Below are 25,803 nucleotides of genomic sequence, written 5' to 3'. Positions count from 1 at the left end.
AATATTTTTGTAGGGAATATTTTGCCAGTGACATTCTGGTAACACATTCCATATGGTAGGAAGCCTGACCAGGGTCGGGCAATGCCTTAGGGGCCAGTGTCCAGTTCCAGCTGTGGGCGCTTTTTTGAGCAGTCTGGGGGGCTGATTTGGGTGGTTTCTGCATTGTTCGGATACCGCCAGCCACCCAGTGGGTGCCTGAGTGTCCTTTCTGGAGGCAGATGGGCGTCCATTACCTCCCTTTTATCAACGGGCAGAGGTGTCACTCCCTTTCTCTCGCTGGGCCGGCCCATTAGTGTATGCACATTGAGTGGACCAGGGGGCTTGAGCAGAGGTGGCCTCACTTGTTTTCAGGTGTGTTTCAACAGTGTAAACTTATCCAGGCAATTATTTTACCCCTTCCCCCTCCCCTTTATTTATTAAAATTTTGCCAAAGCTGTGTTTTGCAGAGAGGCAATATGCAAATGTGGGTCACTTTTACGTTTGAGTGCCCAAACCGATTTTTAATCCCAATCCAACCCTGAGCCTGACTAGAGATCCCTCATGGACACTTGGAAATGAAATGCCAGCTCACATATTCAGTGGCAACCGTTTAAAGGAATGTGCTCACTTTTACTCCAGTTACATTAAATGTGATCTATTGACCATATACTTACTGCTGTCCTGCACGAAAGGTGCTTGGACTGATTCTCAAGAGTCCAACATCCCAACTGCTGAATTCTGCAGTCCCTGGACTAGGAGTGAACATAAAGGTGCCATTGTTGGGGTAAGATATTGTTAAGGTGTAGAGGTACTTCCATTCTGGCTCCCATGACTGTGAATAAGGCACACCTTTTCAAAGACAAAATAAATAAGATGAAACACAGAGGAAAAGGAATGGAAGACAAAAAAGATGAGCACAGTAATCTAATAAACTCTAAATCACGTACACAGTGCATACAGTACTGATTAAATAAGGTATAATGTTCATTCATGCAAAATAAAGCATCTCTGACAAGGTACAGCACAATCACAATTGCTTTGATGTATCTTCAGAACACACAAGGTGATGGACGTAATGTGGCACATTGGCAAAATATTCACCCGTCACATATCTGGGTTTAATCCATCGGATTCCGGTCCAGGTAAGACATGGCATGGCAGTTCGGGCTGGACTGTTCCCATGAGGCACAGGGTCAAGACTGATTTGCATGTGACCATGTCTGAACTGGGGTGGCTTGGTGAGCAAAATAACGATGGATTAAACCCCGATCCGTGACTGGGGGTGAATGTTTTGCCATTGTGCAACATTCCATCCATCATCTTGTGTGTTTTGCTGTTCACCCTATGTGGGAAGGGTATGCCCAGACGTGGGTCCCGTGCTCACTACGCCACTGTAGTCAAGCTATCCTGGCTGATGAAGGCTGATAGCAGAAACTGGTCCTAGGATGCTTGATTCCGGTCCAGGTAAGACATGGCTTGGTAGTTCGGGCTGGACTGTTCCCATGAGGCACAGGGTCAAGACTGATTTGCATATGGCCATGTCTGAACTGGGGTGGATTGGTGAGCAAAATAACGATGGATTAAACCCAGATCTGTGACTGGGGGTGAATGTTTTGGCATTGTGCAACATTCCGTCCATCATCTTGTGTGGTTTGTTGATTTATCTTCAGCAAAGGAAGCATTTATTAAATGATTATATTATAACGTTAGTGTAATTGAAACATTTCAAAAAATCATAACATAATCCGCACTTAGGAAAACAATATACTTTTGAGAGGGTTTTCACTACAGAATGAGAGCAAACGGAGAAGGGCAGATCGGCAAATTATCTTGCATTCCAATATCACCATATCATTTTAATTGCTGTTGCTACCTATCAGTAATCTCATTAATGCCATTATTTCACATCTCAGTCCTTGGATTCCATGAAAGGTACCCACATGCTAATAGATAGCTGTAGCAGACCTGACAACTCACGCAGTGCCACCATGATACACACGATATCGACTCCAATCATACGGTCACACAGTGGGGGCCTGATATCACACGGAGGCAGGAAAAACGAGCTGAAAACCACTGTAAATAGTGGTTTTCCAGCTTGTTTTCCGATGCTCTAAACAGCCAATGTCCATTATGCGGAGTGAAAACACCCCATGACATCAGCAGCAGCCTCAGCAAGCTTTTTTGGGGGGAGAGAGGAGGGGGCTTGGTGGCCAGGTGGGGTTTAAAAATGCCTCTTCGGTACTTCTCAGCACGAGGACCAAGGCCTCACCCCCTCATCACACGGTGAGATATATGTTCAAGGTGTCAGGTAAAGTGTATTGTTGCCTACCCAGGAGGACTTGAGTGCCACATCTCTCCGACTAACTCTCCTGCATGGACTATCAACCTTTACCACTCAATACCCAAAGACCTTCTCTGGAACTGTGGGTGGAGTCTAAGGACTACAAAGAGGAAGATAGAATCAACACAATCGTATCACAGATAAGTTACTGTTGCATCATGTTCTCATGTTTTTGTCATCTGAGTCAATAGACTATATAAGAATATACATAATCTACAGGCTTCCCTTTGTTGACTTCTCACTAATGGACAACCAGGGCAAAAGTGGTTTACAGTCATGAGGATTTACTGCTGCAATGTTCATTTGAGCAAGACAAGAGGCAGACTTAAAGATACAACCTTTGTGCCCCCAGAACACACGTCTCCATGCTGCAGTGTGCTGCCCAGAGGGTCCCCTTGCAAATATCTCCTATTGGACTCTACTCAAGAAGCCGCCACACCTTATCAATCTGCCTGACAGCCTGCATGTAAGCCCAGTATGTGACAAGTCATAAACCATAGAAACCAATGTCTGAAACCACAGATTGACAACAGAAGTAGAAAGCCTCATGCCCTTCCAAACAAGACTGAACTACATGAACAAACTGTTGTGTTAATGGCAAGTGGACACTCGTTTCAAATATATCTCTCTGCATAACCCTGGGAATTTAAGAGAACAACTTCTGGGGAGCTGAAGGAAAAATTCAAAGACTCAAATCTTTTCTTCCCTGTTGTGAACTGAAGAGAACTTCTTAGGAGAAACTTTGGCCATGTCTTGAAACCATTAGCTCCAAAAACACTCTAGGGTCGTGATCATAAAGTATATGCAAAAACGAATTCAATAATAACGCATCTAGTTAGTAGGTTCTTCACCAGTGCTGGAATAGACACAGTGCACAAAGTCTCTGCAGGTGTCTCTGTTTACTGCAGAACCATACTTTACACTCCCACCTATTGCTTTTCCCTTTAGCATGTATTGACACTGTGTCTAAGAATTCACAGGAATCGAACCCTTGTCACGCATTTAGTTTGCCGATAATGCAACCTGAATCCTTTCCTGATAGGAAAAGCTAAATTGAGGATAAGTTTCTGGCGTACACCTCAGCATTTGTAAATAACAATATATTAAACTTCCATAAATCGAAGACGTGCCTCCAAAAGTATGCTTTTATTCTAAATAAACATACTTACAGATAAATCGTACAATGAATATATGCACATTTATTGCAGGAGCAAACAAGCAATGGTTAAAATAAAGCATTTTTATTGCTATTCACAAAGGTAACTTTACATGTGAGTAAATAAATACGCGTTAATCAACTCTTACACTTTTTTTTAACTTTGCTACTTTTGGTTATTAACCATTTCTGAGAATGAAGTCACTACAAAGTGTAGACTTGCATGTCCTGATTCCTGAAATGGGGGAAAATCTGAAAAAGCATAAAATATGTCTGTAAAGATAGGACCAAATTTTACGTTCTGCACACTGATGGGGACTTCTGCAATCGGTGTGGAGATCAGCCTATACTAAAGTGTAGAGAAATCTAAAAAAAAGTTTATTAAAGCTTGAAAACATGAAAAACATTTTCATGTTAAACATAAATGTAAATTAATTGTATATGTTTATTTTAAATGTGGAACTAATTAAGAAAATGCCACAGCACTATTAACTGCATTTCTAATTAAATATTTAAGTATTTGAAATTAAAATTATATTTGAAAGATGTATTAAAAATATACTTCCAAAACTAAAATGTTTATATTTATTGGGTATTAATTAAAAGTTACTAAGGGGACACCAGAGAGCTGCAGCCCAAGACGGCCACACTACAATAAACTCCTGTTGCCAGAGTCTAAAATCTGCCTCCATCCTACAGCTAACACGTTCAAAAACACCAAACAAGGGGGAGGAGCTTAGCGCGCATCCAAGATGGTTGCGTGAGCTGTGAGCTCCCGAGACCCTCGCCGCCTCCATCGACTATCCTGGCATTAATCCTGTTTTGGACGACGGGTTCTTTTAGCCGCGACTCTCCTGATCTGGAAGACCCTTTTCGGAATTTGAATTGGATGCCGGATGCCCGACTTGCTCCTTCCTGGAGACTAGAGGCCTACACCGTGGCTCGTCCCAGGCCTTGGGCATCAGGAGCACCCCGAAAGTAGTTGAATAACAACGGCCTGTGGCAAGGGACGGCTGCCTGGGGTCTACTTTCGGTTTCATTTCTCCCTGGCCGCGAGGATTGGAGGTAGCTGTTGGGTGCTCGAGCCTGCTGGTTACTGCAACCTCCTGACTGATCCCTATCGACGCCCCGTGTTTCAATACCCTGTGGATTTTTCCTTCGGGGGAGCCATTTACACCAGGTCCCGAAAGCCACAGAGGGGCGGGCAACCCACCATGGCGGCCAAGTCTGAGGGTGACAAGCGGTCTCTCAAGACTACAACTCGTGGTGGCGGGACCCAAACCTCCATCATGGACAGATTTGCACGTAATAAGGGCTCGCCAAGTGGGACTGGTAAAACCTCGGAGGACCTGGGTAGTGGCCCCCCGGAATCGGAGGAACCGACTCTACGAGACGTCATGGGCGCCATCGCCAGCATACAATCGTCGATGGGCCAACAATATGAAACCTTGGCAGCCAAGATCGACACAGTGGCGGTGGATGTGGGCCTGATCAGGGCAGATCTGGCTAAAACCAACGAGAGGGTGAAGTCGTTGGATATCAAGACGGCCAGTCTCACCACGGATGTCTCCGAGCTCCAGACCGAGGTTCGTACCCTTCGATCCTCTAGCGATCAGTTTGCCCGCCGGCTTGAGGATTTTGAAAGTCGTGCTAGGGGCAACAACATACGCATAGTCGGAGTTCCGGAGACATCAGCAGATCAATCGACAGACCTTCTTGTTGAAGACCTGATCATTAACCATCTTGCCCCTAAAGGCTTGAGCAAGCTATTTGCTGTAGAACGCGCCCATAGGATTCCGGGTGGCAGACGCAAGCAGGGGACGGCCCCGCGGCCCATCATTGCGCGGATCTTCAATTACAGAGACAGAGACGCCATTTTGCAGGCTTCGAGGACCAGCGGTCCCACAAGGTTTGAGAATGCCTCCATCAACTTTTACCCTGATTTTACCCCCTTGGTGCAAAAACCGAGACTGGCGTTCTCCGGGGTGAAACGAAGGTTACGAGATCTGGGCATGAAATATGCCATGCTTTTCCCCGCCCGATTGCGCATTGAACACAATGAGCGGGTGCTCTTCTTCGATATGCCTGAGGTGGTCAGTGACTGGTTGGACACACTATCCATGCCACGGGACAATGTGGATCAAACTAGTGGTGCTGAAGGTGGCCGACGGGACCAGGAGGAGTAGAGGCACCGGTGTATGCTTCCATTGTACTGTGTTACGATGGGTTGTTCTCCTTGTTTGGGTCGATGACTTTTATCCCAAAATGGGCACTGGGGCGGCGGGGTGTTCGGGACTTCTCCTCCTCCGGGGGGTGTTTTCCTTTCTATCTGTAGTTTGGTTTTTGGGGTAGGGCGACAGGCACACTGCTGAATGGGGTGGTTTCTTGGTTCATTGCAGGGGTGCAGGGTGGGGGGTTGTTGTTCTGGGGCTTTGGGGGAGGGGGGTTGGGTTTTCCTTTCTTTGTTCATACTGCATTTGGGGCTACGTATTGCTGCATGTTCTGTGTTTCCTTCGTGGGGTTTGGTGGACCTGACTACTCACTTCTGGGATGGGGGGTAGGGGGTTACGGGCCTTGAGTTGGAATATCAATGGCTTGGGGGACAAAATAAAGCGGGGGATTGTACTCCAATATGTGAAACGTCATTCTCCTGACATTGTACTCCTGCAGGAAACACACCTGGTGGGGAATACGTTCCATGCTATGAATCGGAGGGGTTACAGGTTGGTGGCCCATTCAGAGTTTACTTCGGGCCTCAGAGGAGCTGGCATTATGCTCCGTAGTTCCCTTCCCTTGGAGATTGATGACACGATATTGGATGACAGGGGTAGATATGCAGCAATTGTTGGGAGGTGGGAGGGGAGAACCGTAGTCGTCCTTTCGGTATATGTCCCCCCCGGTTTGCAGGCCACCACATTTGTCGACTTGGGTAAATTGTTGCTGGGGCTTCCCGGGGGGCTTCTAGTGATGGGAGGAGACTTTAACTCAGTGATTGATGGCTCGCTGGATCGATATCCTCCCAGGGTTCTCACACAATCACAGTCATGTCTTGGTGGGTTCCTGGATACGTTTGGTATGGTAGATTGCTGGCGGATGCTTCACCCTGGACAGGCCCAATATACCTTTCACTCCGGGGCACACAGGAGCTTGACTAGGCTTGACTATCTTCTTGTGCCCGCTGCCCAGGCCAAGACGGTGCGAGAGGCCCGACATTTGCCTAGAGGCATTTCGGACCACTCCCCGCTGTGGGTCCATATTGATCTCCATTTGAATGCTGCGGGCCGGGTCGCCCCAGTCAATCCCGGGCATCTCCGGGTTCCGGAGACTAGAGCGGGGATGATAAAAGCTGTAGACCATTACTTTGCTGAGAATGTGGGATCCGTGTCGTCCTCTGTGTCCCTCTGGGAAGCTTTCAAGTCTGTGATACGGGGCCAGGCGCTCTCACTTATCGCTAGCTCCAAGAAGCGACACAATGAGGAGGTTGAGCAGTTGGAGGCCGAGGTGGTAACTCTAGAGAGAGATCTTGAAAATGGAGTCACGCGGGAGAAATTGCATGTTCTGCAGTTAAAACAGTCTGATTATAAGGCTTTGGTCACGAATGCAGCGAAAGCTATGAGTCGGGAGCAAATGGGCCATCTGTATGATGTGGGTGATAAAGCCGGGAAGTTGATAGTGTGGTTGGACAAACGGGAGAGATTGAATCGTGTGGTGCCTGTGATCGAGCGAGTGGATGGGGTACGTGTGACGGATCCACTGGAGATAGTGGAGCAGTTTGCTTCTCACTTTCGAACGGTGTATGCGCCGGTCTCGGACCGGCCAGAGGAGGACTACCGTCTTTTGCTTCGGGATATCGCCTTGCCTTGTCTGTCTGACTCTGATAGAGAGCTAATGGAGGCAGATTTTTCAACTGATGAAGTAGCGCTCGCTATTCGCTCCATTCGCTCGGGTAAGGCTACGGGTCCAAACGGCCTGCCCATCGAGCTGTACAAGTTGTGTCCGGACAAAATGGCGTTGTATCTTCGCTCGATGTTTCTGGAATCTAGAGAGAGAGGCCAGATTCCTCGTGATCAACGACTTGCGTCTATTGTGGTGATTCCTAAGGAGGGTAAACCACGTGAATTCTGTGCTTCGTATAGACCTATTTCGCTCCTAAAAGGTGAACCTAAGGTTTTGGCAAAAGTATTTGCCAACCGACTGATAACTGTGATAGGTGATCTGGTGCACCCGGATCAATCTGGCTTTATTCCTGCCCGTAACACTGCGCTGAATTTGCGTCGCCTTCACGGCGTGCTGGCGAGGGCGGATACGTTGCGTGAACCGGCCATTTTGGTTTCGTTAGATGACACCATGGCATTTGACACTATGGAATGGCCATACTTATGGGCAGCTCTGGCTAAGTTTGGCTTTGGACCGGTGTTCTTTGGCTGGGTCCGTCTGTTGTATGAGGAGCCCTTGGCCCAGGTGGTCGTAAACGGTAGAGTGTCGGCTCCCTTTGCTCTGGGTCGAGGTACGCGGCAGGGATGTCCCCTTTCTCCGCTGCTCTTTGCTCTGGCTCTCGAGCCCTTGGCGGCCTGGTTGCGATGGGAGCCATCCCTTAAGGGCATTAGGTGGACCCCCGGTTTTGAAGATCGCATCTCGCTCTATGCGGATGACATTCTTCTTTACCTTACCTCCCCCCGGAAATCCTTGGGAGTACTATTTGATGTCCTTAGCTCATTTGGCAGGAACTCAGGACTGGTCATTAATTGGGCCAAGTCCTGTGTGTACTCGCTCACGGATGATGTCCCACTTGTACCACGCAGCTGTCCTATACAAATCTCGTCCACCGGATTTAAGTATTTAGGCATTCATATTTCACGTGACTCGACTGCTAGATACCGACTCAATTTACTCCCCCCGCTCGCTCGGTTAAGAGCGGATGTGAAGGAGTGGAGCAGGCTGCCTCTGTCCCTGGTGGGTAGGGCAGCCTTATTCAAAATGATGTCCCTTCCCAGATTCTTGTATGCTCTCCAGAATACTTTAGATCTAGTGCCCTCCAGCTATTTTAATGAGATTGAATGCCTACAAAGGAAACTGGTGTGGGCCGGTCGTCCCCGGATAGCCTTGGCCAAGCTTACGCTGCCATGGTACGATGGCGGAATTGCGCTACCGGATATCCGACGGTATTACTGGGCTTCCCAACTGAGCCCAGTTAACCATGCGATGTACGGTCCGGCTGCTAACCCGGCCTTTGCGATGGATAAATGGCTGCTTCCGGGCGAAAATTATAATAGGGCACTTTATTCGAAACGGTCTGACGTGGAATTAACCGGGCCTACCAAGGTCCGGTTCGGGTCTGGTACAATGCTACCGCTGCCACGGGTTGGTCGGATACCCTTACTCGGGCAACTCCACTCTATGCTTCTGAGAAGTTGGGTAATCTGTGAACGACTAAGGGGTTCGACAAATGGGAACTTATCGGAATCAGTGCAGTGGGTGATCTTTTGCGGAAGGACAAGATTAAATCCTTTGAGGAGTTAGAACTAGAAATTTAAGCTCGGCCCTCGCGAATACTTTCGATACCTGCAAGTTCGACACGCCCTTTCCTCTGTTATGGTGCCTGGGACGCCCGTTCCAGACTCCTCGCCCCTGGAGGACAAAGTACTTGATGGGCACGTCCCGGACAGTACGATTTCACTCATATATAAAAAATTGATAAACCACAGAGCGGACCTTCTTTTACAGCTTCACATGTCTTGGACCGGCGATGGACTCGTGTGCATGGTGTCATGTCTGAGGTAACGAGTGTCTCGCTTCTGCCTGAGGCCTGGAGATGTCTGTTAAATGTATGGGAGCCCAACTACTATAATGCGGCCCAAACGCAGTGGGCCACCTTGGGTAACATGATTGCTAAGCGTGACATTGCGCAATTGTGGGGGTCGGCGAAGCCACCGAGTCTGTCGGCCTGGTCTAGGAACAAGGACTGGTGCATGTTCCGTGAAAAAAACAGTATACATTGCCTGGGGCAGACCCAAGAAGTGGGGGAAGATATGGAGTCAGTGGAATCAATACCGTGGTGAGATTTGTACCCCTCCTTTTAAGCCTCCACCGGAGCGGTTACAGTCCCCTTAGCATGACGTTTCCTCTTCTCCAGATTTTGTTTATGTACTGTTGCCTACTACTTGTTCCCTCTCTCCTCCCCTCCCGGACATTCTTTTTGTTGATTATGTATAGTTGCAGATATGGTACCCCTCTCCAGAAGGATTCACCAAGGTCGTTCCCTTTTTGTTTAGCCCTTGCAGTAGTTGTCTTATGTTTGTTGGTTGGGGGGTTGTTTTTAAAAAGATAAAATCAAAACCTCAGTTCTCCTGTACAATTACGTATGGCTTGGCATGATTTGTTAATCGCCGCCGGGCCCTAGGGTTGTCGGCTGAAGGGCTGTGTATTTTTTCATCCTACTTTGATTTGGAATCGTTGCCACCTGACCCGGAGCGGCTGTATGATTGCTATTGTATTTTCAGGTCTTTTTCAATAAAGGTTTAAAAAAAAACACCAAACAACAACATGCCTTAATCGCGTGTCGCCTGCTGATTCTGGAAAGCCATAAATGGATGGATGGACAGGCAGGCATGGATCACTGCTGACCCAATGTGACCAGTCCGATCTGACGCTGTGGCCAGAACGGGTACTTGTTGTGGCCACAGAGCTGAGAAGGGAGCGGATGCCTGAAACCGGGCACGCCATGGTCATATATGTCTCTTCGTGGGGTCTAGTGAAGTGATGGGGACTGCACAACTGCTGCTTGATTCAAGAACAGCACACCTCAAGGTGAATTCTGTGCTACTGAGCGGCACTCCAGCAGTGGCCTGCATTGGTGATCGGTTGGACATGGAAGACCTCGTGGGTTTGCTAGATCTGCCTCCTAGGTGGCGTCTGGACCGGCCAACATCATCTGGCCTACATCGACATGGCCAGCTAAAGGGGGGAGACAAAATACTTGAGAACACAGCTACAAAAAGCCAATGAGGGTGGACTATGCAGACACTGGGACCTACTGTGTCTAAGTCAGGTGCAGTACAGCAATTTCCAGAATTTCCATCAGGGCCCCCAACTCATTTTGCACGTAACAAAAACAGATTCTGATGTCAACGGGTTTGCGTCTGTGCGTCCCTTCAAAGTACTCATACGTATAGATACCAATTTTACCTGACAGTATAACAGCACACAAGCAAGCCTGTGTCCAGAGCACTGGGTCTCGAGTAGATGGCCCAACTCTGGGCCAAGGGGAATGTTACATATCTAGACAGACATGAGATTGAGCTTCTGCACCCAACATTGCCGCACTTCTGTGGACTATGTTTAATGGCCCTATCAACTAAGAAACATATAATATTAACACAGAATCACACATTCACCATCATTATGGCACTACTCTACATGATCATGAATGATCACCAACTGACTTGAACATTACAAACAGAATCTGAGGATGTGTGAACTATAACATTCGCAAACACACTAGTCACAGGAAGAAGTACACCACAACAATTTGGCACTAACTCCCCACACAGCTGGGGTATAGAAGAGTTTCATCTCATACTGCACTAATGTCAGTGGGTCTGTTCAAATAAAATATGGGTAAACCAATCAGTACCAATCCAAACTGTTTTTCGAGCACAAGCGCTCTAGGGGACACAGATGTGGGATGGAGGGGTGTTATACCCTCAATGGTGAGCTGGACACAACGATTACCAAAGCTCTACCATTGGAATATATGATGTTACAATGCATGCAATTACAACGCATGCTTTTACAACACAGTCTTTACATCACAACTACCATTACATTGCATGATTTTACAACGCATGCCATTACAACGCATTTTTAAAAACTACCATTACAACACATTCCATTATAACACATACCATTACAATGCATACAATTACAACACATAATACTTTAAGGGCAACAGTAGGGAAAGTGTTTGATGGTGTAGGGGTACAAATTACTTTTCCCATGTACCCCAAAACCCATACCCACCCTAATACTAAAACAATCTCCATTACTTACTTTATAATGCGTTGTAATGGTATGCAATGTAATGGTATGCGTTGTAATGGCATGCTTTGTAGTGACATGCGTTTCAAATGAACTATGCTTCACCTGGCAAGACTGTATGTTCTCTTCAAGGACAAACCATGCCCCTTTGACAACATGCAGTACAATGTTAAGCTACAATAGTTTGTTATTTTCTTCCTATCCACCTAGATGGACTCCAGGCCTGCAAGAAAGGGTGTAGGGTTGTGGTAAAGGGAAGAACCAGAGCCTGCACGTCTCTTTCTTCTTTAACTTGGCTTTCTTGGGTGATAGGGATAGTTCACTGACCAATTGTGGGTTGGTGTAGGTGGGGGGAGGAATGGCTGGGATGCTTAAAAAAATATATATTACACTGCAGATTGCAAAGCACAATGTATGACTAACATGGGATTTCAACACTCGTATATGTTACTCATACTTACCGCCAACTATAGGAGCTTGTACGGAACAGTCCTTAAAACATAAATAAATCTCCTCACATGGAATGCGAGGAGGCTTAACAATGCCCAAAAGGCCAGGCAGGTGCTGACATATCATGATAGGAGCAATGTACATATTGGACTTGTAAGAAATTGAGCTATTGTCTGTGGGGGTGGGGGTGAAATCCTACTCAAGTAGTAACCACAAATCTTATTAGGGTGAAGTCCTATGCAAATCCTAAATTAACCTGTGCTCAATCCTCGAGTAGTTTGGCACAGAGCAGTCAGACTTACCTCAGATGCAATGTGTAAAGTATTTGTGCAACACTTTAAACAGTAATAAAGTGAAAACACACCACAATTAGGATCCTAAATGAAATTATAAAAATAGAGTACATTTTAATTAATAAAACAAGATTAGAATGACAAAAATATAATCAGTAGGACCGACGATATGCAATTTTAAACATTAAAGTGAAAATTTCACCAAAAAGCCCCAACTGTGGATATCTGGTGACACCGAAATGGGATAAAGTCATATGTTCAGCCCGACTGCGATGGAGTGCAAGATGGCTTAAGGGACCCAGTTAGGCTTGCTAAAGAAGAGTTCCTTAAACTCTGGTTGTGGAGTGTTGTGAAGTCCCGCGTCGAGGATACAGTGTGCACCCGAGGTGATGCATCAGAAGAGACTGTGGCCTTGCAATGCGAAGTCCTGTGTAGTCATTGAGGCTGCCATCTACAAGGGATTGCAATGCAAGGGCCTCCGTCAGGGATGGGCTGCACAGCGGCGGTTCCGATGCAGGCTGGGAGGTCCAGGTGGAGTCCTCGCACTGGAAAAATCCTTGCAGCAGAGGCGATGCATCAGTTCTGCTCAGGGTTGCGCGGCACAGCAGAGGTGATACTTTTGTTCTGCTGGATCCATAGAGGGCTGGCAGAGCGCCTTCAGGCCCACTTCCAAGGGAACCACCTGGCAGGTAGGACTCACGGTTACAAAGTCCAGGTGCTGGTTCCAAGAGATTAACTGTTGGAGTCACTCTGGTAGTCCTTGGTTCAGGTTACAGTTACAGCCCTTCTCGCCCAGGCAAGAGGGCAGCAGGTCAGCACAACAGGCAGCAGTCCTTCAGTGCAGCAGTCCTTTCAGCAGCACAGATGTCCATCTTGGCAGAGTGTTCCACAGGTCCATAAGTATACTGAAGAATTGATTTCTGAGGTCCAGTTTTTATACCTGGTACCTCATTTGAAGTACCAGAGGTTTCCCTTTGAATTGCACAGGTTTCCTGCACTCCCTGCCTTGGCTCCAGACTAGCCACAGGGGGTGTGAACTGTTTGTGTGAAGACAGGATACAGACTACTCAGGTGTAATTAGAGCGGTGCACACCTCGAACCTCCCATCCTGCCAGGAATGGCACATGCAGGAACACCTAAGCTCTCTATTATGCATGGCTGTCTAGGAGGAATACACAAAGATCAACTACCAACTACACCTAGTCATGTGACAGAGATAGGGACTAAGTGGCTAAGTAATGAAACTGCAGAGAAAAAGGCAGCTTGTGGTCTACACCTCAAGGTCCCTACCAACGATGTGAAGCCAAAGAAAATAATTATTTTATTTTATATGACTCTCACCCACTCTAATAGTGGATTGCTACATCATCAGGTCCTCCTCAGCCCCTAAAAGCCAAAGTGGGCTCAATCGACATTCTAGGAGCATATTTATTATTGCATTGAAATTGGGATATAAACATTATTTCCTGGGTTGTTTCATTGAAGCCCCTGGTATCGCTGTTTTCTATGGGAGTGTACTGCAGTACCTGTAGTTGGCCATGTGTTATTCCAGGCCTGGGCTGGAGTCAATTTACAAGTGTTGTAATGCTTTTCGGCTGTAGTAACCATAAAATGGCATGTTGTGAATAGCAATGGTCTCACACGTTTGTGGGTGGGTGCGTATCCCTCCCTAAACCCATCCCTAGCTCTTCCACAACCCCTCCTTCCTCCTCTATAAACCTCTCCAATTTAGTAGTAAGTATGCCGCATTTAACAGACACTTCCCTGTCCCTCCCACATTTATGTGTGTGTGATGAGATCTCTGCAATCTGGATGGAGATATCCACACAGAAATAATAGGAGAGAGGCTGAGGTGTAGGTCTCTGCATGTAGGTTTGTGAATAGGATTTTGTAGTATGTGAGAAGTTCCACTGTAGGTCAATTGTAGTACTAATAAACTTGCTATCAAATGCAGTTAGTGAAAAGGCCCAATTATAAACATTTAAATAACTCTTCATAGCTTTCTTGTTTAGTTAAATATATTGCACTTGTTACATGTTCTGTTCTATGTTTACTTTCAAATACTTTTCTAGTTTTTCTGAACACATGAAAAATAATGCCCTTTGAACTCTTTTGAATTTACTTAAAGAGGTGTGGCGCAGCGGCCATGGTGCCTGACTCCGGACCACGGGCTTCACGGTTCAATCGCCGGCGGCAGGTCAGCCCGCACCATGTGACTCTGGCAATAGCTCGCTTAATCTTCCCGAGGGCCCCAGTGCCGGTAAACCACCGAAGGTAGATGTGCGCTTTACAAATTCAAGGTTATAATAGACATGCAGGCTGATGAGTTTTACTATGAAGGCTTAAAATAAGTCTAATATGCTGGCCTTATAAGATTGGTGTGTCTTGGTTATCCCACATTAATTCATCAATGGTCCAGTTAAGCACAACATTTAATTCCTTGATAATTTTCTTCAGGTAGTCCTGTGGATTTAAATGTTGAAAACCGTCTGATGAACCTTTTTGAAATGTTGGCTCAAATATTATACGTTACAACACAGAAACTGGTGGCAGGTACTATTGCCGCACTAACAGACAGTTATGAAAACCGTTCCTTGGTTCTGGCTACAGTTTGCACTATTGCCCACCTCCTAAAACCAGCCACCAATGTTGGTCTTTAACTTTACATATAAGCTTTTTTACACAGATGTGGAGAGGCAACGTGTATCAAATATATTATTGGCTTCAGATGCCATACATTAGACATAAATAGATGACAGGAGTGATGAATCTTCCAACAGATGACGTAGTTTTCAAATGCTTTTATTGTGATTCATAAAATCCACAGCCTACGCGTTTCGCCCAACACGGGCTTCTTCAGGGCTTATCTTTGTATCTTGGCACTGAAACGTAATGTCTCCAAATTAAGGAGTCTTCATTGACTTTCCACTCCAGCATGGGCGAATATATCCCAATTCACAAAGTCACCCATTCGTTAAATAGGTGGGTATTATTATGGAAATCCCTCCTATGTCGAGGGAGTCCTTGCTTCTTGGAATGAAAGGATAACTTTAATAATAGCCGTGTCGCTATCATGTGCCAATTTAGGCACAATGTCCTATCTCCTTTGTCGGAGCCCTTCTCCTCAAGTCTTTGTTCCGGAAAGCTTATCTTTCAGTGCCAAGATACAAAGATAAGCCCTGAAGAAGCCCGTGTTGGGCGAAACGCGTAGGCTGTGGATTTTATGAATCACAATAAAAGCATTTGAAAACTACGTCATCTGTTGGAAGATTCATCACTCCTGTCATCTATTTATGTCTAATGTATGGCATCTGAAGCCAATAATAGATTTGATACACGTTGCCTCTCCACATCTGTGTAAAAAAGCTCAAATATTATACCTTCAGTTCTCGCAACACAGATCATTACTTTCCAAATACACCCAGCTGGATTTAATTGTTTCTTGTGAACTTACAGAATTTATGATATAATATATTCGATAGTTTAAAAACTTTGCAATATTTTTTTTGTAATAAGAAATGCAAAGCCTCTTGTTCTAGTGCTCCTTCTTAGCCATTGATATATCATAATTTACAATCAAAAAAGTTGCTGCAGTTAAATACAAGACAAATGTGTTTAGTCCTTCATTTGCTTAATCTGTGAGAATGTTAGAACTTATATAAATTCTGGAATACTTGCTGATTAAGACAAAGTAGACATTGGCCATCCTGATGCTCAGGTTGCCTCAGATGGTGTCTCTTACACCTAATATAACATTAATCATCTGCATTGCAGTCAACCTCATTGATACCAATTTGGCAGAGAGGTGACTCATGGAAGTAACTGCATAGGGAGCAGCCAGAAGCTACACCATTGTCCTTATTTTGGGCACAGACATGATGCAGCATAGCATGCGAGAGGAAACAATAGAATTAGGACAGAATGGGCAAGGCTTAGCAGGCACTGTTTTGGCCAAAATGTCAAATGCAAGATAAGAGGATTACTCAATAAGCAGACCAGAGAGTGAAGTGAAGCATCAGATGTATTCCCTACACCTCCTCAGTCACATCATACCTACTGCCAAATCTGGAGCGCGCAGTCTCCTCACTCTACATTCTAGAACTTCATGACCACATGGTTCTACTGTTCTAGTCTATTCTACAAAGTTCTGGTATTTTCAACAGTGCAAGATACATGGATGACGGACATATACCGCACAACCCAGATCGTCAAATGTGCATTTTGTGCTATAACCCTGCATTTTTTAAGGGTTACACCATTGGAGGTGCGAGAGCTCAATGTTCACGAGTTGTTGAAACTGACATGTGGCACTGTTCAGAGGTGCACATAATTCACCTTGGAAGTGGTCAGAAGTCTAAGTATGCATGGGGCCTTCCACATGGGTAAAAGCTAGGAAGAAAACATTCCATGGCAATTCTTGTTGGTTCTTGTGCAACCAGGAAAGTAGCCAATCACTGGAGGATGCAGGGGTGAAGCTGGACTTGCTTACAGTGTGGCAGAAGAGCAGCTGGGAGCTTAGTAACCCAGGAGGAAGAGGCGTGATCTAATGTGCTTGATGTAGAAGCTGATTACTTGATTGCTGCAATTGGAACATGTAGTGTGGCTGACTGTGCTGCCCTAATGGCAGCACATGAGGGACTGAAGAGCACAGGTGGAATATACTCGAGTGCAAATGCTTTAGATATAGGCACATAGCTGCAGCACATCACTGGTTGCAGATGGTTAACTGTAGGAGTGCAAAATCGATGCAGACTATAGAAAGCAGCATGGGTTTGAAGAACACACTGTTTGTAGCAGAAGAGTTGTGGGGTAAAATTGCAGAACCATATTTTATTGTAGAAAGAAGTGTACTCTTATGAAAAATTAAGTTATTATATTACAGACAGACTTAGTAACCCCCAGCTCCATGGAAACAATTCTGAGATTCAAGTGGGTGCAGAGTACTCCCTTATGGAAGAAGGGTGTATCATCAGGAAATAAAGGAGTGGAGGGTAGGACATCGATGACAGTTTTCCAGACATGAATGTCAGAGATGTTAAATGTGATGTTAATCATATATTTACTGAGTCTCTGAAGATGCTGGAAGTACATTTTTATGCCAGGATAAATTTAGTAATCAAATGGCATAAATATGTAAGATAAACACAAGGTAGAAATCTGTGATTGGTAGAGTTGGCAGTTAAATGTGAGTCTGGGGAGATGGCCATCTTGACAATTAATGGACAATTGGTTAGATGTACCAACAAATTATGCACGAGATATTATTTATGAAGTAACAAGATTTGAAAGTCCACCACCATAAAATTAGGGGAGGGCGGAACTCGCAGAGTTACATAAAAACTCTGTTAGATGTCACAGAGTTCTGCCAAAGGGCGGAAATATGAATGTGGTGCTGCAATTTAGCCCCACTAGCGTGAGCAGCACTGAGAAGTTAGAGCGAATGGCGCCATGCGGTGTGCAAGAGTGTGTGGCCATTCAAATTGATTTTGCTGCCACTCGAGTAGAAAATATACTTGAGAGGCAACAAATCTACTCAAGAAGCAGCCCTCTCACCATGACCATCTGAGTTAGAAAATAGCGCTAGGGGATGCCAACTCTCGCTCGTGTTTTTGGAGCCTAAGAGGAAAACTTCCCTTACCTAGCAATTGAAGGAATTTGTCCGGAACTCTGCACTACAAGAGAAATGGCAATTCCATGGGATGGGTATAATGAAACATACTACCCAAACCTACATGAACGATTTAGTGAAACACAGTGCAGTGTCTACGTTTGAAAAAGTTGAAATGTGGTGGGTAGAGTTAGGTGCAGGTATGACCATCAATAAGAATGAAGAAAGTGTTGAGGTGTGGAAGTGTCTAGTGGCAAAGGAAGCATAAGTGACACTAAATCAAGGTGGTTCAGGTGTAGCAGCTTGGGGCACCTTTCTGCGAGTCTGGGATGTTATTCTTGGAACTCTAAATGTTGCAAGTGTGATCAAAGGGAACACTATGCAAGAGTGTAATGACAGGGAAGTAGTTGACAGTAGAAGAAGATGCTGAAGAAGTAAAGGAACTGATCCTGGAAAATGGAGAAAAGAGTCATAAGCAAGTGTCTAACGGCCACATGCATAATTGCACCCGTTTGCGATTCCTAAATTGCGAAAATTAAGGAATCGCAATTTAGAAATCGCAAACGGCAATGCATGAACAAATCGCATTTATTTTTGCGATTCAGTATTTTTCCTTAATTGAGATTCACAATTTGCGAATCGCAATTAAGGAAAACCCTTCCCATTGATTCCTATGGGCCAAAAGGCCCTTTGGAATGAATGGGAAGGCATTCACATTTTGCGAATTTCAAATTGCGATTCGCAAAATGTGAATGCAATTTCAAGGGTGCAGGGGGGGTCCAAAGAACCCCTCCCTGCACCCCTGAAATGTAACTTTATATGCAATTTACACACACACATGCCCCAAGGGCACGTGTGTGTGTAAATTAAAACTTTCAAAAATGCAATTTGTGCATATTTGAAAGTTTTCGGTAAATTAGCATGAAGTTCAACTTCATGCTAATTTACCCCTTCCAAATTGCGAATTCGCAATTTCAAAATAATCATGCATTGCATTTAAGAAATCGCAAAATTGCATTTTCTTAAATGCTATCGCAATTTAAGAAATCGCAAATAAATTGCGATTTCTTAAATTGCGAAAAAAGCCAAAACCTTAATGCATCCCAAAAAAGGGATTTGCGTTCGCAAACGGCCGATTTTTGCGATTTGCACCGTTTCCGAATGCAAAAACCCTTGATGCATGTAGGCGTATCAATGTCAAAGGAAGTAGTGTGCATGTGTTGGCATATTTACAATGATTACTGTTGGGTGAGACTGTTTCGGATCATTTTTAGCAGTGAGAATAGAACTTTGGAGGAAGCAGATATTTTAGCTACAATAAGCTACAATATTGTTAATAGTCTCCACTGTCTTGCCATTTTGCAAGTGGGTGCCAATTCTACTGCAAATGTCAGTGTAAGGTAAGCTAAAATTCTTCGATATCGACTTCCAAATCTCAGTGTTAAGTCAACAAAAAGTAGAATTTTAGCAATTTCACTTATCCTGGAAATCGCGATGTAACACCAACTCCATAGTTAGCTAATAGATAACATATTTCTGTTCTCTCGGGTATGCAACCTTTACAACTCAACTTTTACCACGCAGTGCTATTACAACGCATGTATTACAACGAAAGCCATTACAACGCATTACACTGGGGGGCGCTCTAGGTGCTCTAGGATAAGCAATAGTTTTAATTTACTATCCAACACCTTCCCTAGTGTCCACGGGGAAGGGAGTTGGAGTAGTAAATTAAACTATTCACTATCCAGCACCCCAAGTGTAATGCGTTGTAAAGGTTTTCGTTGTAACAGCATGCGTGGTAAAAGCATGCATTGTAACGTCATACAACCGTTCTCTCGCAATTGAGTTGTCTCAACGAAAAGGTTACATGGAAGATCATCCCATTTCGACTGAAAATCTGACATTTACTACACACCGAAATGTTATATTTCAAAAAAACAACATACCAAAAATTAGAGACAACTATTTCCCATCATGACCCCACATTCATAATGTAAACCTCAGATTTAAACCAAACACGATGTTATTCAGCAGGTCTCTTGTGCACGCACTCTCTCTCTCGCTCTTATTATCGTTTGTTTTCTTGTTCTTTTTTTTCCATTCATTTCTCTCTCACACTCGTTTTTCCCTGTCTTTGTTTTCCTCTTTCTCACCTGTTTCCCTGTAGCCCCAGAGTTCAATGTTAACAGAGTCACTTTTCAGAACCCTAGAATTCCAAGCTAGAAAGAGAGTTCCATTAAAGCCAGGGGTTCCATAGAATTGCCACTTCTTGGAGTTTACCAAAACACTCTTCTCCAGCACAGAGGCCTTGCTGTGGTGTACTGGGGACAAGCAAATAATAAAATATTCAAGGGTTAATATAATAAGACAACTGAGAAATCATTGGTTCTGAGCATTTATCACATAGTGCATGGAGATGAAAATCATAATGCAACATGAGTCGAATGTGAAAAACAGCAAGTGGCAAGGTGAATTTTCCAACAGAAAAGTGTAATGCAATCCTCAAGCAAGCACCTTGGCAAGAGTGTATGTTCCAAAAAGTTTCTTTAAAAAGTATTTGCATCCTCCTTCATTGGGATCATATTTAGGCTCTTGACAGAACTAGAGCCCCCAGGCAGTCCTATGGTTTCCCTACAGGCAACTCTTTATCCCTTTCCTAAAAACAGATTATGTGAATGGCATTACCTTCTGAAACTTCCAACATTACTCTAAGTGAGAAGCCAATCCATCCTCTGATTTCAGCATTACATTCAGATGCAAATAGAGCTTAGGCGATAACACAGAAATGTTATCAAGCCTTTCTTAAGATACATTCTAGCCTTATTGAAACAATATTTGCCAATCAATCCCCTCGCTGGCGATTATATGGAAAAAACACACTACATTCTTCCACCTGAGCTTTCTCCACTTTGTCTTAAGGTCTCAGTAGATAACTGTGTTCAGTATTCCTACCTTTATTATGCTAACAGCCTCCACTTTGTTAAACTAAGACACATTCAGCGAGTGCACGACTAGACATCAGATATAGTAAAGTACTCTATCAAGTGGTTTTCACTTCTGGCCCATTAATTTAGATTGTGTTTGCCCTCGGTAGACATTCTTCTGGAGGCCTACGTAGACAAAGCATGTGCTAAAATAAATAACACTAATTTCTTGCAGGATGGCTTTTAAAACTTCTGGACAGCAATAAAACCTTCCATTACCTCTCCACTTTAAATGATAGAGCATCTGTTGTGAGTTGGCTGCCACTTCTAGATGTTGTCTACTAAAATATGGATGCTTTGCACCTGTGGCCTCCTAGGTGGAGAGTGGCATATATAAGCAAACCTGTGCTAAGCACTGGCCCTATTGCAACAGAAGCCAGGGGCCATAATCCTCGGAGATATGAAGGAGAGCTCTGAATAATGGCTAAGGGCCCAAGAACTAGGTGAGTGCTGAATATGATATTAGGGCCTTTAATCGTACAGTGGAAGGATGTGAACAGTGCCATGCTGGAAAAAATTCAATACGTATGGAAAGAGGTTTTTTGTGTAAATGGCATACAGTAGTCCTAGATTTTACAATGGCACAAGTACACATCAGAGGGGAAGATGGGGTGGAAGTAGCTTTATCAAAAAAGTTAATCTCTGATTATCATCTCCAAGTAGAGGTGATAAAGGGCAGTGTTGTGCAGGAGGATGCAGCTATGCTTGCCTCGCTATTGTAGGACAGACACAAAACACTTACTGGTTACAAACATACTGGTCAGTACCTTGAGACCCTCTCGAGTGAGTAGCGCGCTATATAAACCCCTGATTGAAGAAGAAGGCCCATTCACCATTGAAACAATTGTCTGCTGTGCTTCATCTGGTATTTTGTTTTTCAATTGTCCACCCTATATCTATTGGCTGAGTCTATACAATGCTTTGAAGCATTATTGGGTTCTCCCCTTCAACAGCTGAAAAACAGGTATTCCCTCTCACTAATGCAGAGAATGATGATGATCAGTGTTTATACAAATGCTGATAGGAGCATGGAGCATGTTCCCAAACCTACTCATGTCAACGCAACAGAAAAAGCAATTGGATGGCATACCCTCATACCACTCCAAGTCACTTCATGCAGTTATCATATTTAAAGATTACCAGCAAGTTTGTAGCTATTCTCTTTCACAAAACTCATTAAGGTGAAGTTAGGAAAGAAAAGGGGCTTATGTACAAGGCCATTGTGCGGCTGGTGTGTCACTTTCTTTTGACGCACCAGCAGCGCAGTATACCTGCCCATATTTACAAGGTCAGTTAAAGTCACCCTACATGGCTTTTCGTGGCCTTGTAAATATGGCCCCATTACACGCATAACTGTGTGAAAGGGGCTCTCCATGGGTGTTGCTGTGGGTGTTCCCACATCCATGGAACCTGATGCATTCACAGATTTTTAAAGTTTTGTAAACCTGGGAATGCGTTAGATTCCTACATCTTCCCAGGGGAGGCGTAAGGGAGGCGCAACGAGGAGATATACTTTTATTTCTTCTTGTTTTTCCGTTTTCTATGTGTGCTGTATTTTGCAGCACACATAGAAAGAGGAAAGCACCTTTCGTGATTGTTTTTGTGGAGGAAGGTGTCCTTTACTGCACAAAAACAATCCCCACCCACAACGCAGACACCCTTGCACCATGGGGCAAGGGTGCCTACATTGGGGAATGGCAGCAAACTGTGCACTAGTGCAGGGGAAAGGACAGGAATTCGCAGAATCTTGTAGGAACGGCGCATTCCTGCCATTTTCTTTTGACGCACGGCAGTACAGCAGGAAGGCTTGTGGCGCTGCCGTGTGTCAAATATTGTATATGAGATCATATATCTTGTTGTGAGAAAAATAGGAACATAGGACCTCGCGTATTGATATCACCCCAGAAGACTTAAAAAAACAACAGAAAAAGAGCGGATAGAGATAAACAACTGTCTTTGAAGTGCAGGATCTAGGAAAACAGGCTATTAAAATAGGGAGGAAGATAAGAATAGTAATTCACCTGCTAGCCACACTCCAGTGTGGGGATAGGTGACTCCATTATCCACTGATAACGCAAAGGGGATGCGGCCGGTCTCATACAGTAAAGGGGAGATGCAGTGCGCTGCACCGTTGTCATCAATGTATCCCCCTGTGACTGTTTCATTGTTAAACCTATGGGAATAAATTGCATTTTCATTGATCAGTGTCTTCCTTAGTAGTGAAAATTTGATGTATACGACCTTTTCTCCATGCTTCTGAGGAAGGATGTGCAAAAGGCCTCTTCAACAATCCTAAGAGGAGGGTCTCCACTCCCATGAAGGTCAACCTATTGTTTTGCAGAACTTTTTTATGATCTTCACAGTACCTCCAAAACATTTGTTAATAGTCTCTGTTAGTCTAGAAGAGCTCCCATTGGCTAGCAAATGCATGATGAATATATAGCCTTGATGAATCTGACTTAACCAATCATTATAATCATTATCTAATTCCAAAGGGAATATATACATAATCCACTTCCTATGTTCTCTTCTCCTTGACTCCTACACATACCTTTGAGAACAGCAAAACATAAAGAAAGGCTAGTGCAGCTGCTGGCCTGTGTCATCTGACGCACGAGGAAGATAAAACTCAAAATGTATGGAAAAAAAGGGGAATGAGGAACTTACCCAGGGAATGGACCCCAATATGTGCAGGCAGAGATGGATATACTATTGTGACATGTCTAAGACATCAAGAATAAAAGATTCAAAGAGCATAAAGGACACCAGAAGGTGTACATAAAGCAAAACTAAGTACCACCAAAAATTAATGGTACTGTTACACCAGCACTGGCTTATATGGGTATATGTTATTTGATTTGCATTCAATAAATACCTTCTAGAAAATATGTGAAGCAAAACTGTAGGTATTTTGGAAATAAGACTAATAAATTCCACCCTTACTAAAGATACAAGCAAACTTCTACCTTACTATGCTTGCATCAGCTGCTACCACCGTGATACACAATTGGAAAGACTATGGAAATATCCTTTCACTGAAATGGTGGAATACATCATGTCAGATGCATCCTTTGGGAATTAACGTGTTGTATTCTCCCAATGAATGTCATGTCCTGAAAAGTATTGGTTCCCTCTTCATAATTATACTTGGGAAAGGCACAGAGCACGGCAAATGGAAGAGTTTCTCTGTTGACAGTGTCAAATTTCACCAAAAGGTCTTGTGTGTTGTAGAAACATTTTCAGCAAAAAAATATAGTATACATGAATATTTATATTTTAGGCAAACAAGTAAAGATATTTGGGCCCTGATTTAGAGGTTGACGGACGGGTACTCTGTCTCAAACATGGCGGAAATCCTGTCCGCCTTAGGACAAGGACGTAGGATACCATAAGATATAATACGCTTGCAATAAGGCAGATGGTATATCTACCACATTCGGGACAGAGTGATCTGTCGGTTAAAATTTACATCGGGTCTTTAATAACATGCCTCCTATCACATTCTGTACTGGAAAGAATGAAAGAAACATTTTGTTCTAAGTTTGCAAAGGCATTAGTAATGGCTCTCATTGGTCACAGAGGGAGAAGAGAGGTAAACATTTCCCCAATGAACACAAAGTATATTTCGATTCCCACTGGACGTGCATGCTAATAAAAGACAGACATGAAGAGAGCAAGTTTAGCCTTTTCCATTTGCCTTTCCCTTCCTTTCTACAGGAGGGGCTGGATATTCACTGCAGCACCACGATAACCAACCCCGCTGTTCCACACAACAGCTACTCAGGAAGAGGTAAACCACAGCATAAGTAAGGATCAGAAATATGGCCGAACCTGCATTTAGTCTGTTAAAAAACAAGGGGGCATATTACCAAGATTAAGCGATAATTATCACTTAACACGGTTAGCGGCAATATAATTATCGCCGAGCTCCGCCGATTTTTATCGCAGATAAACCTTGCAATTATCAAGGTTCATCTCAAAAGCGATAAAAATCGGCCGAAATGCATGAATATCGCTGAAAAGTCAACGATATTCATGCACTACCGAGCTAATGCTCTTAGCCATGTTATCCACCTACCATTGGATAACATGGCTAAGAACTGCTCTGGGCAGGCGTTAGCTTTCGGAGATATTCGCGCTTAGCTCGAATATTTACAAAAGTTCGCCATTGTAGGTAATAGGAGATAGCAATGTTAGCGACTGTTTACAGTCGCTAACATCTTGGCACGCCCACTTTGCATGTCATTAGCGATAAATATCGCTGACATGCAAAGTAGGCCCCCAGATGATCGCTATCTCCTACTAGCTGTCACTAACTGGTGTTAGCGACAGCTAGGTAATAGGGCGATGAAATTATCGCCGCTTTAGCGGGACAAAATTCCAGCTAAAGCAGCGATAAGGCCCTTGGTAATATGCCCCAAGCTTCTCTGTCTTCACAAAGCCCAGGATAGATGGCTACGCGATGCTCTGCTGAGGTGGGGGCGTCAGCTTTTAGTTATTTGTTCCTAAACATGGCACCTGATAACTGTGGACCTTTGGTCGCATGAGGGCAACATTAGTCTCAAGATAAAGAAAATTAGGTTGTGCATGAGCTTCCTGCCGAATTGCTTGCAAAGGTCAACATCATTTACATGTTAACTCATGAAGAGAGATGAGAACAAAATACATACTGCTAAAGGTAACACTTCAAAGAACATTGACATTCTTCTTCCCACCCTCACTCCACTCCACTATGACATTATTCATATCCTAAACATAAACCTTAGCCCGCCATCACTGCATGCTTAAAATTCTACAGATCTTATACCCTGCTGAAATGTCTACCCTCGCAGCAATGGCCTTAGGTTGCAATAGGGTTATCAATGATAACATTCAGTTATCCATTGCTAGCTGGTTGGAGTGGTGCAAGGAGTTTGAGGATTTACTATGGGCAATTCGCACCACTCATA

At 44.2% G+C, this 25,803-nt stretch overlaps 1 protein-coding gene across 1 annotated transcript in view; it reads right to left on the bottom strand.

Moving 5' to 3' along the window:
- The window catches only part of SUSD2 (sushi domain containing 2), a 1,032,760-nt gene that overhangs the window by 817,310 nt on the left and 189,647 nt on the right, over positions 1-25,803 (bottom strand). Inside the window, exons 3-5 of the mRNA XM_086943298.1 lie at positions 22,876-23,027; positions 20,024-20,191; positions 654-828 (exon numbers count right to left, since the gene is read on the bottom strand). Coding sequence (XP_086799424.1) covers positions 654-828; positions 20,024-20,191; positions 22,876-23,027 — 495 coding nt within the window. The remainder of the gene's footprint in view (positions 1-653; positions 829-20,023; positions 20,192-22,875; positions 23,028-25,803) is intronic.

This window comes from Lissotriton vulgaris, chromosome 11, assembly GCF_964263255.1.
Source record: "Lissotriton vulgaris chromosome 11, aLisVul1.2, whole genome shotgun sequence".
NCBI classification, from domain to species: Eukaryota; Metazoa; Chordata; class Amphibia; order Caudata; family Salamandridae; genus Lissotriton; species Lissotriton vulgaris.
The sequence above is the reverse complement of the archived record's forward strand: the minus strand, read 5'-3'. Positions and strand labels throughout refer to the sequence as shown.